Raw genomic sequence first — 18,240 nt, 5'->3', positions numbered from 1 at the left:
CTTTGTATACATTTAATAATAATTATTTTTATTATAATTTTATTTTTAAGAGAAATTATTATTATGGACATTAAATAAATACATTCGGAAGTTGAATGTTGAAAAAATAAAAAAAAAAATTGGAATTCTACTTTCAAACAAGTTGTTTATTTTCGAAATGTTATTTCTGAACCAATTATTTATTTTCGAAATGTTACTTCTAAACCAATTATTTATTAAACAAGATGTGTATAAAGAGTGTAATGGGTGTGTGTAAATAAAAGCCTCCATTGGTGGAGTTGAAAAGGCAGAAATGCCCCAGGTGGTCGGGGTTGTTTATTTTATTATATATATATATATATATATATTTTTTATAAAAAGTACAGAAAAGTGTAACAATTTTCTTTAAGGTTCACATAATTGTAATACTATTAAGGCCTCGTTTGGGAATTATCTTTTTTAGTCAAAAGTCAAAAAGTTACTAAAATAACTAAAAAGTTAACAACCCATATCAAAAAGTCAAAGATTATCTTTTCTCTCTACTTTTTGTACATCTTTTCGTAAAAAGTCAAAAAGTCATCCCAAACATACTAATTTTTTTTAGTTCATATTTTAGCCAAATAGCCAAAAAATTACTAAATTAGCCTGTTTCCAAACGAGGCCCAAATGGGTGTTTGAGGTTTACGTTTTTGGTATTTTTTTTAACTTTTGTTCGAACTTTTTTAAAACTTTTTATAAAAAGTTTTAGATTTCCATTTCTACTTGATTAGATGAATTGGAAATTTAAAATTTTTTAAAAAAAGTTCCTAGTATATAAAAATAAGTCAAAAATAGTTAACATTTTACTTATTCTGATTTTTTTTTGTTAATTTAGAATTTTTTAACTTAAATTTTTTACTTTTTAGATTTGTTTATATACGACGGACTGAAAAAAGTTTTTTTTAAAAAAAATTTAACTTAATTTTAAAATTATGTCACTAATAAAAAATCCAAAGAAGGATATGACTTATTTATAGGAATAGCAATTTGAATTCGGTCCGACGAGAACCCGCCCCCCAACCCCAATTAAAGCAATTTTTTTTTGAAAAATACCCCAAACAGACCAAAAATAATATTCAAAAATAAATTCCCGATAAGTTTCGGGCCAGGGACAATGATACGTGTCCCAGCCCCGTACCAGGCGCCAACCCCTGCCTCGTTTCCCCCGAAATAAAATAACCATTATACCCCTGTCTATATATATGTGTCTCTTTGTTTTGTTGACTCACTAGTGTATGCCCGTGCCTAAAGGCACGGTGTAAATAATATTGAGATTAAAATGTAGTTGTAATTTGTACGTATCATATTAAAATTTGTAAAGTCTGTAGCACCTGATAAAAGTTCAAGTCAGCACTCCTACCATTAGTTTGTGGCTAACACCTAATACATTGGTGAGTGTCATAGTACCCCGAACCATAAATATCTGATTGAAATAATATAATACACAGAACATAAATACCATAACCTCGCAAATAGTAGTCTTTAGAAATTGTTTACAAATTAAGATACGAAAATCAAATATTTTGAAATAATTTTCCAATCAAGATACGAAAAGCATTGAAAAACTAAACGCATCATATCATGAAGAAGAAATCAACTCTATGCCATAGCATCCTAACAATAAATGGTAAAAAAAATAATTCCTGCAACTCATCTGGTTTGTCAAATTAATGTGAAAATCATCAATTACATCAACTATAGAATAGAAATTGTTGCTTTACAAAATAGTCAAATTAAAAAGATTTTAAAGTCATCTAATAGCGATCAAGTATTGCTAGTATCAATACTTGAAAGAGTAAATTAAATAAGAAAAATTATAAATAGGTGATAACTTCACAAAATATTTAAAAACTCATTAATTTATAATTGTCTCAATGAAATAAGAAGACGAGTAAAGAGAGCCCATATAGCAGTTTGGTGCAAATCTCCATCATTCAGAAAGGCATTTCTGCAGAAGACGAAGTCAATGATATCCTTAGTATAAATGCCAAATTGCCAAACTTCTCTCTAGTTAAGATTCGAGCTTCAATTATGCGAGTGTCGCACCTTGATACCATCAATCTTGTGCCATTACACAGTCCATCTTTCGGTGCAATGTTTCTTAATAACATTATAGAACAACCCACTTTCAACTCTACCTTAAAAGCTGGTAGCCTAGGAGGATCCAATGAATTTAAAAACTCATTAGGATATCTGTTTGTAATGGAAGGATCAATTTTATCATCTTCAGCCATCTTATCTGCAGCAAGATACGTATATGTATTCCCTGGAAAAATATTCAACGCAGCAATATTGATAGCACTGACATCATCATTTCGTGCAGAAAGAATTGTACGTTCCGTTAAGAATGATGGGGTTGATGTATCTGCCATATCCAATTGTGAATAAACTGGTGAGAGTAATTCCTTTAGATCCTGGCATTTGTGTATTGTTAATGGAATTTTAATGATTTCTTGCGGATTGGTTCCAACCTAACAAATAAAATAAAATAAATTTAAAAAAATGTGTAATCAAAGTATCCTCAAATGGTATAATCAAAGTTCGAATGAGTATTACCTCCGTCAAGAATTTTGCAAAAATAGCATTTCCAAGGTTTGCATGATTCAAGCGCATATTTAAATCTAAAGATAAAACATGTAGATCCTTCCACAAAACAGAGTGTCTCAATAATGCATTCACAATTTGCTCAAGAACTCCTTTGGTTATAACTGGTAAGATTTGTCGAAAGTCTCCAGCAAGAACAACAGTGATACCCCCAAATGGCTTTTCACAATCACAAATATCTCAAAGTGTGCGATCAACCGCCTCAACACAATGTCTATGTTGCATAGGAACTTCATCCCAAATTATGAGTTTTGTTTCTCTAAACAATTCAGCCTGTAATGATTGCTTGCTAAACCCACAAACTGAATTTTCCAAGACATCCAATGGAATGGAAAATGTTGAATGTGCAGTGCGACCTCCTACTAATAGCAATGATGCAATTCCAGATGAAGCCATGGTAACAACAATATGGCCAAGGCTGCGACATTTTAATGCAATCATATTGTACAAAAATGTTTTCCCGTTCTGGCACCGCCATTCAAAAAGAAAATAGTCCTTTAACTTTCAAAGACTGAAGAAGTGATTGCGTTATAAGCAGTTTGTTGTCCATTATTGAGGCGATCAATAGTAATTTGCACATCTGTCTGTTGTGCCTCATTATGTAGTTGTTGATGTTCGAATATCAATCGGTTACCAACTGTTGCACTATAATTTGCTATAGGTTATGGCATGGGCGGGAAGTCAATTAAATTCTTTCCTGATTCTTAAAGCATTTGATTCAAAAGATACAAACCATAATTTTCAATTTGAGCCTCAGTTGGGTTAGAAATGGCAAACAATGTACGAAGCTTATGTGCAAGATCATCACAGATATGCATTGAAAATTGATTCCATAACGCATGTGGTTGTAGTGGAAAACATTGGGTTAGAATAATACAAAACAATCTCCTCAATTGATATCCGGTTTTCATAACTGCAGCCTCTTTCAGGCACCGTATCCATTCTTCATCATCTTCTAAGAGTCCTCTTGCAACACATGCTGATTTAAACGTCTCATGCAAAACATTGTTAACTATACGTAAACATTGAAACGATCTTGGCCCTTTGACAACAGTTAACAACAAACGCAGATAAAATCTTTCACCACAGTTAGGGCTAGCAAAGTACATTCTATCAATTGCATATCCATGTTCTCTTGGTTTCCATCTATGTTCTGACTTGAGCCAAACAAAGTGTTGCGGAAATTCTTGGTAAGTGAATTGACATTCATTTTTATTAGAAGCACAATAATAAAAAAAACGGTAAGAGTCAATTTTTGTTGCGCAGCTCTAGAAAGAATCATTTCCAATGAGTCATTAGGATTGAAAAGAACACGATGCATTCCAGGTAGATGAAGTGCCAAGCGAACAACTGTTGGCATCTCTGCATGCAAATGATGGTCGAATATTCGCCAAGCAGCTTCTGGTGGTCCAATATACCTCGCATCAAGATATTGTTGGATCTCATTAATCAATTCCAAAACCATTGTTGTGCGATCATAACCCTTGTAAATATACTTATGTATATACATAACACATCTCACTCCAGCACAAACTTCTACATTTATATGACAGTTGAACCGTTTAGAAAGATATGCATTGTATGGTACCACATCCCTGTTATCAACTTCCTGTCTTCTCACAGTATATACTTGACCACTATTGCGACGACGATAGATTGGATATCCATCTTGATCCATAGTTGTTGATTCTTCAAAGGCTCGAGGATATTTCTTAATACATCTACCATTTTCCATACATGGTGCTTGGGGATTTCGAGCACCACATAGTCCATGTGCCATGCAACACTTGACAGTTTCAAAAAGTGTAGGATCATCTTTTGGATCTGAAAATTCGGCACAAACTAATTTGTCTACTTGAGCACATGTTCGAATTTTGTCTGGACCTTTAAGAAAGAGAAGCACATGCATATGTGGTAGGCCTCGTTTTTGGAATTCAATTGTAAAAACATGTGCAACTTTATTACCGAACACTTTGTTTGTTTCTATCTCCTTCATCAAACACTTTCTTTTTAGCTCAAAAACACGGGCAATCAAATCCGGACGATCAATAGTTTTTTGGTGTGGTAATAATGCTGAAGTAATTTCTGGCCAATTGGGATTTGCAGTCATGGTGAGAAAAATATCTGGGTGTTTGTTGTATTGCGTGATAACCATTGAATCTTGAAAGATTTCAAACATATGTCTAGGACTACCAGTAAATGAAGATGGCAAAATAAACCTTTGACCAATTTGATTAGGTCGCAAGTCATCTGGATCAATATCGCTTAAATCTTGGTAAAGTTCAGCCCGAATTTTTTTTTGATTAAGCTTGTAGTATGTCAACCGATTTTGCCCAGTTGCAGCCCAAGCATCTACCAAAAACTCTTGGAATAGTTTTTCACCTCTCAAAATTGTTGAATACTCTGTAGGTCGCTCAAACAAACGATAACTATAAAAATCCATTTGAGTAAGTCGATCAGTTGAAAGCCGATCATGTTTAACGTCCCACAATTTCAACTCAGGTTCCCATCAGAGCTCACCATACGGGAATAATAAAACATAATGCAATGGCAAATACGCTGGGTGACATTCATTAATTTGCATCAATTCATTATTTCCCTGTAGATGTAAAACAACATCTCTCATTCCAGTAACCTCGGTTTCATCACCTGGTATTACAATTGCAATCTCATCAGCAGTTGGTAGGTTATACCGTCGTCGGTCTGTTGCTGAACTGTAGTGAAGATGAGCAGGTAGATTTTTTCTAGTGAAGGCTAATTGATTTAAAATTGCATGAGCCTGGCGAAATTTGTCTAAAAATGCATTAACTTGCAACAAACTATCTTGAATAGTTTTGAGAACATCCCTTTGTAAGTGAGGATTTCTACGATTTCGAACTTCTAAAGCTGAATCAGGATCATAAATGTACAACTGAGCATAAGTCGCATCCTAACCTGGCTGTGGTAGAAGTGATCCTGTTCGATGTCGCAATTCCCCATGGATAATAAATGGTTTAGGGTCGCTTCCCTTTAGTACTCTTGGGTCCAATGTAGCACCAAGACTTGTAAAAGCATTGGCTGCATTGTATACTCGAGTATAACGTCGAAATGATCTTGCTTGATCATCATCCCCATCATATAATGCTTGAAGCGGTGGAGGGGGTGTCATAAGCAGAGGTAGCCTAGTTTTTCCTTTTGAACAGCAAGTTCCAAATAGGGGACGCTTTCGAGATGATTGTGCTAATTTTTCGTCCATCCAATGTAAGGCTGAACAATAAGGACATAACACATCCATCTTGCCGAGAGAATGACGATATGAATTCATGTGTGATTGAGTATTAATCGCAGTACTTATAGTCATATCTTCTAATTCATCATCTGTACATAGATCCTCTTGAAGAAATGTGACTGTAGAATTAGGCCTACAAATATTTGTTGTGCATAAATTAAAATTTATACACATGTAAAAGTAAGAGTATTATTTAAAGAATTAAACATGTTTTACCAATTCCGACCTAAAGATGTACTTTCCATAGAGAACGAACATGTGGATGCATGTGTAACCATGGTTCGTTTTTGTGACAACGAAGTATCCGCAAGTGTCTTTGTACCCTGTTCTAGGCAAGCATGACTGCGACGACTCGGTGTTAATGAAGGAAAGTCTTTAACATATGCTCCTAATCTCTCTTGTTCTTGTCGCAAGCGTTGTCCCGATTGATATGCAGAGCATGCATTTTCATTTCTTTCACGTTCTCGTCGTGCACGTTGAGCTAATATAGCTCTTGATATAACATAACCATTGGGTCCCTAAAATATGAATATTAAATCATTGGATGCTTAAAATGCAAATATTATCAAGTACCATTTTCCACTATCTAAAGAAAATACCGAGAATTTAGAGAAAATGTATTATACTCTTGCCCATGACTACCCATAGTTTTATAATAATAATAATAATAATAATAATAATAAAATGTGTGGTTTTGTTACACTAATGAACACATGTTCGACCAACTTATGAGAATAATAAACGTTCAACCAGCAGATTGTGTGGTTTTGTAACAGTGATGAACAAATGTTCGATCAGTAGATGAGCTTCATAAAGTTTTTTTTCCTTTTCTTGTAGGGCCCATGCACTTACAGGAGACACTATATATTCCTTTCTCACTATATATTCCTTCATAAAGTATCCCCTATATATTTATTTCTTCTTAAGAATATACAAGAGACACTAGAAAATGTGAATAGTTTTAAAAATGAAATACAATTATGGCTAAATAAAATACAATATATGAAGATATAAAAATAAAAACTAAAAAAACTCTACAAAAATCAATAACAACCATACCGCTAAACATGCATTTTCCTTTCGCGTGCCCTTGCAATCAGTCACCTTTGTCATTTATAATCTATATAATAAATTGTATGGTTTTGTTATACAAACAAACAAATGTTCGGCCAACTTATGAACTTCATAAAGTATCCCCATTCACATAGCTGGAAAAAAAAAATTTGTTGCCCATTTTCTCCCTCCTCTCTTTATCTCTTTATCTCAAAATTTTGGCCCACTTACATTGAAAAGTGGTGCAGATTTACACATATATACAAGAGACACTTAAAAAAGTGCACAGTTTAAAAGATAAAAATACAATTATGGTTTAAAATAAATAATTTGACATGCATTTTCAAAAACACTCTACAATTATGGCTTAAAATAAACAATTAGATATACAATTATGGCTTAAAATACAAATATACGAAAACTAACAATTTAAAAAAAAAAAAAAAAAACACTTTACAAAAACCATTAAGAACTATACCGCTGGACATGCATTTTCCTTTCCCTTGCCCTTGGAAGCATAAGACACCTTTTCTTTTCCTTTCGACATTGCCTTTGCATTTTCCTTTTCCATTGCCTTTAAAAAATAACCAAAGTCTAAGAAATAACCAAAGTATAAGAAATAAAAATTTAAAAAAAAATGATAAGAAAGTGATTTTTGGGCTGACATTAGAAATACGAACGACATTGAAATCATGCTCATCACAAATTACTACACCGACATTTCTTTGTTGAAGAAACTGAACCTATACATACAAAAACAAATAAGTAGTTGATATGTACACAAAATGAAATTTTATAAGACGATGAGTAAGGGGAACGAATATTACAGTTCGTTGTAAGTCTCCATCTAGCTGTAAAAAATGAGGAATTTTTTTTTTATAATCAAAACCTATAATACAAAAGTTTTTTTAAAATCTATGTACCAGTTTTTTAAAAAAAGGCAACTTACATTATCCATAATGTTAGAGGTCATTCCAGCTTAGTATTGCCAAAATCTATAATACAAAAGTTAACTTCAATAAATACATATTAATCTAGTAATACATAATACAAAAGTTAACCTGTAAAGGTTTTGAAATGCATAACTTATGTAAATACAAAAGTTATTTTAATTCACCAAGTGAAACCAAACGACGCAATCAATAGATACTTAAATGGAATCAAACCTATCGATGGCTTAGGCTTTGTTGAAGAGGTTTAAATGGAACTGCAAAATTTATAAAGTTAATTCATATGACAAACTAATAAAAAATCATTAATCATTTTGAAATCTACAGTTAATTCATATGATAAAATATCTCATTTAAGGAATTAATAAAAAATCACACTGGAAAAAAAAAATGACAAACTAATAACCCAACAATCATTTTCCGCCACCAAAATGAGTTGTGTTTCCAAGAATGTATTTATTGAAATTAACAAATAATAAAAGATTTGCAATAAATCCACAGTTTGAAAATAATAATTTAACTCCAAACATTTTTAGGTATTGGTAACACAATCTGAATCCAAACAACATCAAAAGAAAGTAGTAATGAATCTTACTATTTTTCTTACAAATTAATAAATATTAAAATTGTCCAAGATGCCACATCATCCCATCTTGGCAAATGGTGCAAATGAGTAGAAACGTGTGCAGTAGTAAAGTCAACAAATATATATTGTTGCACCTGAATTGGACAAACTCAATCTCACAATTTCAGAAGCTATGAAATTATCCTCTGTAATTTAATAAAGACAAACTCAACTACCCCAATCTCACAATTTCAGAAGCCATGAAATTATCCTCTATTTTTTTCAATAATCAAACACCCAGAAAATCCAAAAAACCAGCAAAGGACCAAAAAGAGTCAAAAAACCGGCATATTTGACTATCAAAGCCTATTGAAAGTTTATTTAGCAAAGTTGAGAGCTCCATCCACTCAACAGCAAGTTATGGACAGTAGAGGATAACTCGAAACTTAAAATTATATTTGAAACACATTATCATTATATTTGAGACCCATTATTCGGAACATATTGAACACATTATATTTGAAACACATTATCATAAAATTAAATCCCACTATATCTCAACACATTTAGACTGTAAATCTATATAAATATAACAAATGGCTGGCAATTTTAGAGGTTGATGCGGCTTAATATTGTCAAAACCTGTAATACAAAAGTGAACTTAACTAAATAAATATTAAATAGATACTTAACATGTCAAACCGAACGAAGCAATCAATAGATACTTAATATATCAATGGCTCCTACATTATTGTTAGGAATCAAACATATCGATGGCTTAAGCTCTATTGAATTGTATTGAGCTCATTCAATAAATTAATAAAAAATCACATAGATATGCAGATGCCAAACTAATAACCTACCAATCATTTTCCGCCACCAAATTTTGCTAAATTTAAACAATTTATCAAAATGAGTTGTGTTTCCAACAGAAACTATCAATAAAACACATCAATCACTTAGTACTTTGCTTCCAAGAATCTATTTATTAAAATTAACAAATAACAAAAGCTTTGCACATCTACATAGTTTTAAAATAATAATTTCACTCCAAACATTAAATAAATAAAAAATAAATCTGTCTGTATGAGGACATTTTCAGGGGTTGGTAACACAATTTGACTCCAAACAACAACAAAAGAAAATATTAATGAATGTTACCATTTTTCTTAGCAAAGGGTGCAAATGAGTAGACATATACGTATTGCAAAGGGTGAAAATATATACTTCTGCACCTAAAGTGGACAAAATGAACCACTAAAGTCAACCGCTAAAGTCAAACAGCCAACAAATAATTTCATAAAAAATAATTCATCCACCAGGTGGTCAACCACTAAAATGTCTCCAAGATATAACTAAGCTAACTTTTTTTTCACAAAAGATAGATATGATAAAGAAATATTTCAATGTACATAAGAAAATAACCTTAAAAGATATAAGAATTGACTTTCCAAGATTGTTTCATTTTTGTGAGAAAAAACAAAAAAGAAGCGGAAAAGATAAAAAATAAATTGGTTTACTTAATTTTTTTTTCCTTCCATAACCTTAATTTATTTTTTGCTTCCTCAATTTAAGAAAAGTTATGATACATTGCTTTAGGCATTGAAACCATATAAATCCCCAAGCATATCATATGTTTAGCATAGGAAAACGTCTTAACCATGAACAACAATAAATAAAGCCAATCTCAAAAGATATGTTATATTTACCATAAGTCTTAATGGCACTTCCAAACACAATCAGACTCAAATCAAAATTGGGTGAATTCCTGTAACAAAGCTAATTAATTTTAGAACTTGAGATCCAATTGATGCTATCTAAAACCTGGAACACATCTTATAGAAAAGGTAAGAAATGGAACACATCTAAGACATGAAACCAATACAGTGTATACAAACCAAACTGTTTTAAAAATAAAAAATTTAGTGATACTGTACGATTTCCTGAGCTGATAAATAAAATAAAATAAAAGATTCCCTAGGTTTAATACCAAAGAGGATAAAATATTTTCCAAATCCTTAGGAACACAAACACAAACACATATGGAGGCCAAACAACCCTTTATTGGCCAAAAACTGTCCCATTTATTGATTAATCCCCAAAAACTGTTTGACACAAAAATTTCAGATTTATTAAAACTTGAACAGTATATAATACCACAAATTCAAACCAAAGTATGAATTTAAGAAATCAAACAGTACGATACCACAGTATGAATTTAAAAAATTAACTCATGAATTCTATAAGGGCCTTTTCGTTGAAATAGAAAAATACAAAATGTGGTTTAGATTTCTATACTTACCACATTTGTAAAATTAATTTAACTCCTAATAAAATTAATAAAATTCAAACTAATAATAGATTAATTTAAGTCCTAATAGATTAATTTTACAAACTAATAAAATTCAAATGTTATCGAATGTTACAAACTAATAAATTCGAATGTTATCAAAATGCTATACAAACTAATAAACATATGTTTTATGCAATAAATAAAACTCAAACTAAGGCCTTGTTTGATTAACAGATTAATAAAATAGTACCACTAATACTACCAATCAAACATGCCCTAAGTGTCATTCAAGTGTCATAGATACATATATATCCATAATCATATATAAAAATAAAAATAAAAATAAAAGATTAATTTAACTCCTATCTATATTGGTTAAATTTGAAATATTAGCTAAAAAGTCAAAAATTAATACAAAAAACCAACCCATTCTTTTCTCAACCCACAAAAAATAAACCCATCCAACACAAAAAATGTATGTTTCTTTTCTTCTTCCAATTTCTAATTTTTTTTATTAAAAAAATACCCTCTGTTTCATTATGTAAAATTAGAATTCTCTACTCAGAAAGACCCACAAGTCTTCGTTCCAATGATTTTATCAATCAAAAGTTTTTCAAAACCATAGAAAATCAACACCCATTTCTCATTAAAGAATCAAACCCATTGGATGATGTTTCCACAATAGATGTTTATTTACCACTATAGATGTTTATTTTACCAACTATTGGTTCAGAAGATAATTAAAGATAGGTCTAAGAAACTTTCACAGATTATCACAAATTAAAGCCACAGCATCAAGAATATCATATTGGTTCAGAAGATAATTACCAACTACAACAAACATAATTTGAAAAAGTGAGCAATAACAAAAAATTTTACATCAAGAAGATAAATAATGGGTGTTTCAATAAAGAGTCACAGGAGACCAAAAAACTTTTTAGCTAATGTTTTAATCCGTGCAAGATGTGTGTGTGTGCGCGCGCGTGTGTGTGTGTGTGTGAGAGAGAGAGAGAGAGAGAGAGATAGCTTACAGATAAGAGAAGGAAATGATTCATGCGAAAGGTATGAAGAGCTGTGAGGAAAAAGTTGTACTGAATCCTGAAGTTCTAAACGCAACAAATGCAAAGAAAATTGTTAATTTGCCAAACACAACATAGTGTCTTCCCAAAGAAAATTTGAAAGAGATGAAAGGCGTACGTGTGTGAGAGAGAGAGGGTGTGTGTTCAAAAACAGAGCCATCATATTAAATTTTCAGACATTTTGACAAAGAGATAAAAACAGAGGGTTTGTGTTCAAAATTATATAATAATACACACAAATAAATACATATTGGCTTTTAAATAATCAAACCCATTTCATAAATCAAAACCATGTAAAAAATAAAACATTTCAAACTAACCATATCAGATTAAGAGAAACAGGAAATTATATAACTCTTCTTGATAAAAGCATATATATATACAGGAAATGTTTATAACATAACTCATTCAAATGTTTCAAAACAGGAAACATTTTTTTAGAGGTAACTGTTCTTGAGAAACATTTGAAGAAGAGTTTTGAAATGTTAACTCCTCTTGAGAGGGTGTGCTTTTATCAAGCAGAGTTTTGAAATGTTTCTCAAGAACAGTTTTGAAATGTTAACATGTTTATAACATGGCTCATTCAAATGGGAAATGTTTCTCAAGAAATTAATTTGAAATGTTTCAAATTAACCATATCAAGAAGAGTTATTTTAAATATTAGGAGTTAAATGTTAAATGTTTAAATATTAGGAGTTAACTGTTCTTGAGAAACATTCTTGAGAAACATTAGGAGTTAAATGTTTATAATACCAAGATTCCACTTATAATACAAAGCAAAGAAAAGAAATTGCACTCATATCCCATCACAATTCCAATTCCAACAAATTGGGAATCAAATTTCACTTTCTAATTCCCTATACCAAAGTTTTCCACTTTTCCAATAACAAACGAAAAAATACAACTAAAGTTTTCCACTTTTCCAATAATTTTACCCAAACCAAGCAAATTCCAGAAGAATTAAATCTAGAATACATTTTTTCCCCGGGAAAATCAAAGAGAAAATAAATTGGGGGTTTAAGCAAGGAAAAGTAAATATACCTGCTGGGTGAGGTGTAGCGAATCCGAATAATTGCACCAGGCAACAATACCTTGTTCCTGAATGGAAGAACAGGCAACAATACATATTTTAAATTGTTTTGGTATGCACATATATATATGAGAGGGTAATTTTTGGGAAAAATTGGGCCGAGCTGTGAGTTGGGCTTTGCGGCCCAAAGTGCAAAGGACCAAGCAAAAAGGCCGTAATAGTTACTCCGGCCTAGGAGAAACAAAGTTACTCCGGCCTAGGAGAAACAAAGTTACTCCGGCCTAGGAGAAACAAAGTTACTCCGGCCAGGGAGGTAAAATTACTTCGGCTCAGGAATTATAAAGATACTTCGGTCCAGGAACGACTTAGAGTTATCCCGGTCTTGGAGTCATACCGGCCGAAAGTCATTGGTTCGGTCTAAGACTGTACCATTGCTTGTACATGAGAAAATCGAGATAAGGATAGAGTTAAAGGTGGAACCGAACTAAGAATAGTTCGGTTTACTCAGTGGCTCTGCATAGCCAAGCTTATTTCGGTCATATAGTAGTTCGGCCAAAGTAAAAACCATCCCACTTGGTTTAAGCAGTGGGGGAGGGTGTAAAAGGATAAACATTATCCTCAGGAGTATGAATCCTAGGAGGACTCTGCATGGAGGAATAAAAGTCCTACTAGGATTGTGCCACAGGAAACTTATAAAAGCTCACAAACATCACCTTGGAGGAGGTAACAGAACACAACACAATTTTGCTTTCTGAGAACATAGAACTTTGTCTATTTGTCAAGCTTACTGACTTAGGCATCGGAGAGGTTTCCGGCACCCACCTGCCGGCTAGCTCACGTTTGTGTTTTCAGGTGATAAAGCGACGCCGTACGGAGGAGCGTGGACTTGGTCAACAGGATTATACGAGGAGAATTATTTATTCCCCGTACAATATACATACATAATGTTGGATATATACATACCAGATGGGACATATGTATACATATATATACATACACATATACACAAATTAACCATAGCAAGAAGAGTTATTTTAAATTTTTACATATATATATATATACATACATATATACACATATTCATATATATACATCTAAAATGCAAATTATATATATTATACACACAAATACATACAAACTTTGGTCCGGGGACAGTGACGCTCTGGCTGGGGACAAACTTCGGTCCGGTTCTGGCAGTTAAAAAAAAAAGAATAATTTAACTCCTATCTATATTAGTTAAATTTGAAACATTAGATAAAAAGTCAAAAACTAATACAAAAAATAAACTCATTCAACACAAAAAAACATGCCCTAAGAGGCAGAAGAAGGCATGTTTATTTTCTTCTTCCAATTTTTCATTTTTTTATATATAAAAAAAAAAACACCCTTTTGTTTGGTTGCCTAGAAAGCAGAAACCTACTTCAATTTGTTAATTAATTGGCACAAATTTTGTTAGACATGGCTTCATAGACATATTTATACATCCATATATATACTGTTAAATCATAGATATAGATATATAGACAAATGCCAGAGTCATACTCATACATACAAATGGAACATTTTCTTTTATCTTCTCCTGAGAAAAGCAAGTTTCAAGTTGTTAGAGAGACTTGATACATCAATCACTGTTAAAACTATATCAATTGTCAACCTAACAACATTCAATTATTTTCGGCGAAAAAAATAATCAGTGTGTTTGATTTGAGTTTTCTGAATTAAGTTTTTTAAAAATTGAGTTTTTTGGTTTTCGTATTTTTTTATTTTTAGTGAATTTTTTAAAATTTTAAACATTTTTTTTACTTTTCTAGATGCACCTTACTTAGGGGTTGTTTGGGATAATCTAAATAAGTGCATTTTTTGACTTTTTACGAAAAAACGTGAAATATGAGTTGGGTTTGAAGTGATGTGGTAGAGAGATGATGTGATTTAAATGAGATGATGTGACTTAAATAAGATAGTGACTTTTTGACTTTTTAAATTTTTTGTATTATGCCAAACTTAGCCTTAGATGTATCTAAAAAATAAAAAAATTGTGAAAAAATATTTTAAAAAATTAAGAAATACATAAAAAAAAATACAAAAAAATGTACTGAATTCTTGTAATTTTTTTTTTGTATTTTTGGTATTTAGTGAATTTTTATAAGATTTTTTTTACAATTTTTTTACTTTTTAGGTGTATTTATGTTAGATGTGTCTAAAAAGTAAAAAATTTGCATAAAATATTAAAAAAAATTCAGTAAAAATAAAAAAACACGAAAAATAAAAAAGTAGAATTTTCTGAAAACTATTTTTAGAAAAATGGAACCAAGCAAGGTGAATGTTTTTAACAAAAAAATAGAAAAAAATGAAAAAACAAAAAAGAAAGGAAAGAAAGAAGAGAAAAGAAAATAGTAGCAAAAAACAAAAAACACAATTATTCAGTAATCAATCCAAATACCCAAATCATTCAACATTCTGAAGGGTTAAAAGATAAATGTCCCAGGTGTTCAAGTTGTTTGTAAACATAAAGATACATCCCTAATAGTTGAGAAAAACATACTCTCAAACATGCTATCATAGATTTTCAGTACACAACAATACATAATCCTTTTAATCATTACTACATGGTGTTAGATCAAGATTTTTGTAATTTTAAGGAGATTAACAGTTAACCAACTTTTTCTAATGAAATCAAGATCAAGATTTTGGAAGAAAGCCACTTAGTTCTGACATCAACCCTTGATAGTTTTAATTCCAACTTATAATTCATCGAAAGAGTCTTTTAATTCATCAAAATACCAACACACAAAAAAAATGCGAGATTCAAACATATTCTAATAGACATCACAAATACGACATGGTTTTCAAAATATGCAAGTAGCAATCAACATGTCCAGAAAGAAGTGAGAAAAAGTCCAATCTTTAATAACGCAGAATTAAAAAATCAAATTATTATGAAACCATTCCACTTTCTTTCATATCATTAACATGCGAACATGTTGTTCCAATCCACTCTTTTTTGATTAAATAAAAGCACTCTAAGGCGACCAAAATTTGGGCATTTTGAAATGAAATTACTGTTAAATTTTATTGGGTCATTCTATCAAACACTTGCAATATATGGCTTATTTGGTCATTTTATAAGATGAAAAAGGTGAACAAAAAATAAGATGAACAAATTAAGGGTTTAAAAACTGTTTAACCTAAAACTGAAATAAAAAAAAAAAAAAAGAAAGCAAACCTTCCCTACCAAAACAAAAAACTGTCTAGTTGTAGAGCTCTTGATCTAACACCTATCCAAAAACTGTGACTCTGGTTTTTGGATGATACAAAACTCTGGTTTTTGAACAAATTAAGGGTTTAGCACCTATACAAAAAATCTGTGAACCCTCCTCCAAAAACCAGAGCTCTTGATTATTATGAGAGAAAACAACTAAGAAAATCAATAAATTTATAAATGATTAAACAACAAATAAAATTCTTTACCTTTGTGGATTTGGAGGAGGGTTCACAGATCTGACTCTGGTTTTTGGATGATTGAGAGAAATTCTTTACCTCTGTGCCAGAGCCACGCTAGTTGTAGAGTTCGGATTCAGCCACCGGCGAAGTTAAAGAATTTTCGGGCGGTTCAAAGGGATTGAGATGGGTTTATTGTGGCAGTTCAGAGGGATGGAGAAAGAGAGAAGATGAAGAGAGTGATGTAGAGAGAGAGAGAGAGAGAGAGATTCTGAGCGTGTGTTTTCAAAATTTGAAAGAGGAGTGTGTGTTTGTGTGTGAGTGAGAGAGAGAGAGAGAGAAAGAGAGGGGATCTGTATTGACAAAGAGATATGTATTGTGTGTGTTTAAAACGTTGTAAGTCATTGGATTGAATTCAATCTAATGGTTCATGTATTGACAAAGGAACGAAAGTCCAATCAGAGTAAAAATCTGAGCTTCTATGTTATATAGATTTTAGGGTTTGGTTGCACTCACAAACACATTGTCTCTCTCTCTTTGCTCTATTCACACAGGGCGCTGATGCTCCCTCACCGCTCGCCTCACACACATACGGCCGTCGGCTGCTGCTCCCTCACACACGGCCATCGCGCCTCTCTTTCTCCTCTCTCGGCTGTCCTCCTTTCTCTCCTCCCATTATCGTTGAACTCAGATATGCAAACTCAGATCTCGACCGTCAACGCCAAACTCAACGAGGCCACCAAGTCTCCGATCTGCTTTATGTGGGTAGCTCTGTTCCATGAGTTATCAACACTCACAAATTTACAGGCCTATTACTCTATCACACTCTATTATAATTATATATATGTTTTGGTTTGGATTTTGATTTAGTGATCTTTTATATGTTGTGTTAATTATTATTCTCTTTGATTTAAGACATTTCTGTTACAGATTAACCACCATTGATGCCCTATTTCGAGCTTTATTCTTAGACCTTTCTTCTCCGATCTGCCTCACAAATACTGTATTTTTTTTTTTTTGGGGAATATGGTTCTTCTTGTGTATATATATATATTGTAGTTGTTAATGATTGTTGTTGTTGATAACAATTGTTGTTTTTGTATGGGGATTTTTCGAGGTCGGATAAACCGGATCTCAGTTAGAGGGTGGAGGCGGGGGGTGCTGGGTTCCCGCTGGGGATTGGGGTCGGGGATCAGGAATTTATACCTTTGGGGATCAGTGATGGAGAGTGTAATCCCCGGCTCCGTCGTTGCCATTCCTATGTATTTAGCCTATCTCTTATGACCAGGTTGGCTTTTTTAGCCTCATCCATTGCATTTGTAAGCCCATATATTAGACCCTGGTGGGCTTGCATTGAACTTTTGGGACATTCTTGGAGTTATTAGAATAGTGGATCTGACTATATAAGCTTGGCATCATATGAAAATGATACCATAGTGATTTTTGGTTAAGTGGCCTTCGGCTGCTTTTGGATTGAGCTTAAGTAGGAAGCTAAAAATTGAGAGGCAAAATTATTTAAATGCCCCTAGTCAATCTCAACTATTACCAAAAACATAACTATATAAACCCCATATTCTCAAACACTGTTCACTTGAGAGAGAGAGGAGAGGAGATTTCTGGCAATAAGACAATTTTCGGCGGGAGATTTTCGACAAACGAACCAGAGCTCTCTCTCTCTCACGAAGTAGAGGCGGTGGCTAGGGTACGATTTGCTCTGTCGTTGCCTCCCGTCACCACAGCCATCGACGGCGTGATTGCGATTTGAAAACCAAACCTTTGACGGCGTGATCGCGACCTGAAAACCTAACCTTCCATGATCTTGCCGGCTTCGTGAGATAGCCTAACGATGACGAACCAGAGAGCTCTCTCTTTCTCTCTTTCTCTTCGCGATCTAGTCGAACAACCAAGCTAGGGTTTTGATCACGATCTGGTCGAGCCAGAG

At 32.5% G+C, this 18,240-nt stretch overlaps 2 protein-coding genes and 1 long non-coding RNA gene across 3 annotated transcripts; all 3 read right to left on the bottom strand.

Moving 5' to 3' along the window:
• Nucleotides 1-1,952: 1,952 nt before the first annotated feature.
• LOC145798300 (uncharacterized) lies at nt 1,953-3,018 on the bottom strand. The gene is made up of 3 exons (XM_082885810.1): nt 2,926-3,018; nt 2,575-2,781; nt 1,953-2,489 (listed from the first exon to the last, which is right to left on the bottom strand). Exons 1-3 carry the CDS (start codon nt 3,016-3,018, stop codon nt 1,953-1,955), a joined length of 837 nt encoding a protein of 278 aa, XP_082741936.1.
• A 658-nt stretch (nt 3,019-3,676) lies between these two features.
• On the bottom strand, nt 3,677-5,065 carry LOC145798299 (uncharacterized). The gene is made up of 2 exons (XM_082885809.1): nt 4,624-5,065; nt 3,677-4,446 (listed from the first exon to the last, which is right to left on the bottom strand). Exons 1-2 carry the CDS (start codon nt 5,063-5,065, stop codon nt 3,677-3,679), a joined length of 1,212 nt encoding a protein of 403 aa, XP_082741935.1.
• A 6,695-nt stretch (nt 5,066-11,760) lies between these two features.
• On the bottom strand, nt 11,761-17,835 carry LOC145797517 (uncharacterized). The gene is made up of 3 exons (XR_014339070.1): nt 16,329-17,835; nt 12,872-12,928; nt 11,761-11,857 (listed from the first exon to the last, which is right to left on the bottom strand). It is a non-coding gene; the product is annotated as an uncharacterized LOC145797517 (long non-coding RNA).
• Nucleotides 17,836-18,240: the final 405 nt, after the last annotated feature.

This window comes from Camellia sinensis, chromosome 8 (assembly GCF_055761805.1).
Source record: "Camellia sinensis isolate YWXY chromosome 8, ASM5576180v1, whole genome shotgun sequence".
In the NCBI taxonomy this organism is placed as follows: Eukaryota; Viridiplantae; Streptophyta; class Magnoliopsida; order Ericales; family Theaceae; genus Camellia; species Camellia sinensis.
The sequence above is the reverse complement of the archived record's forward strand: the minus strand, read 5'-3'. Positions and strand labels throughout refer to the sequence as shown.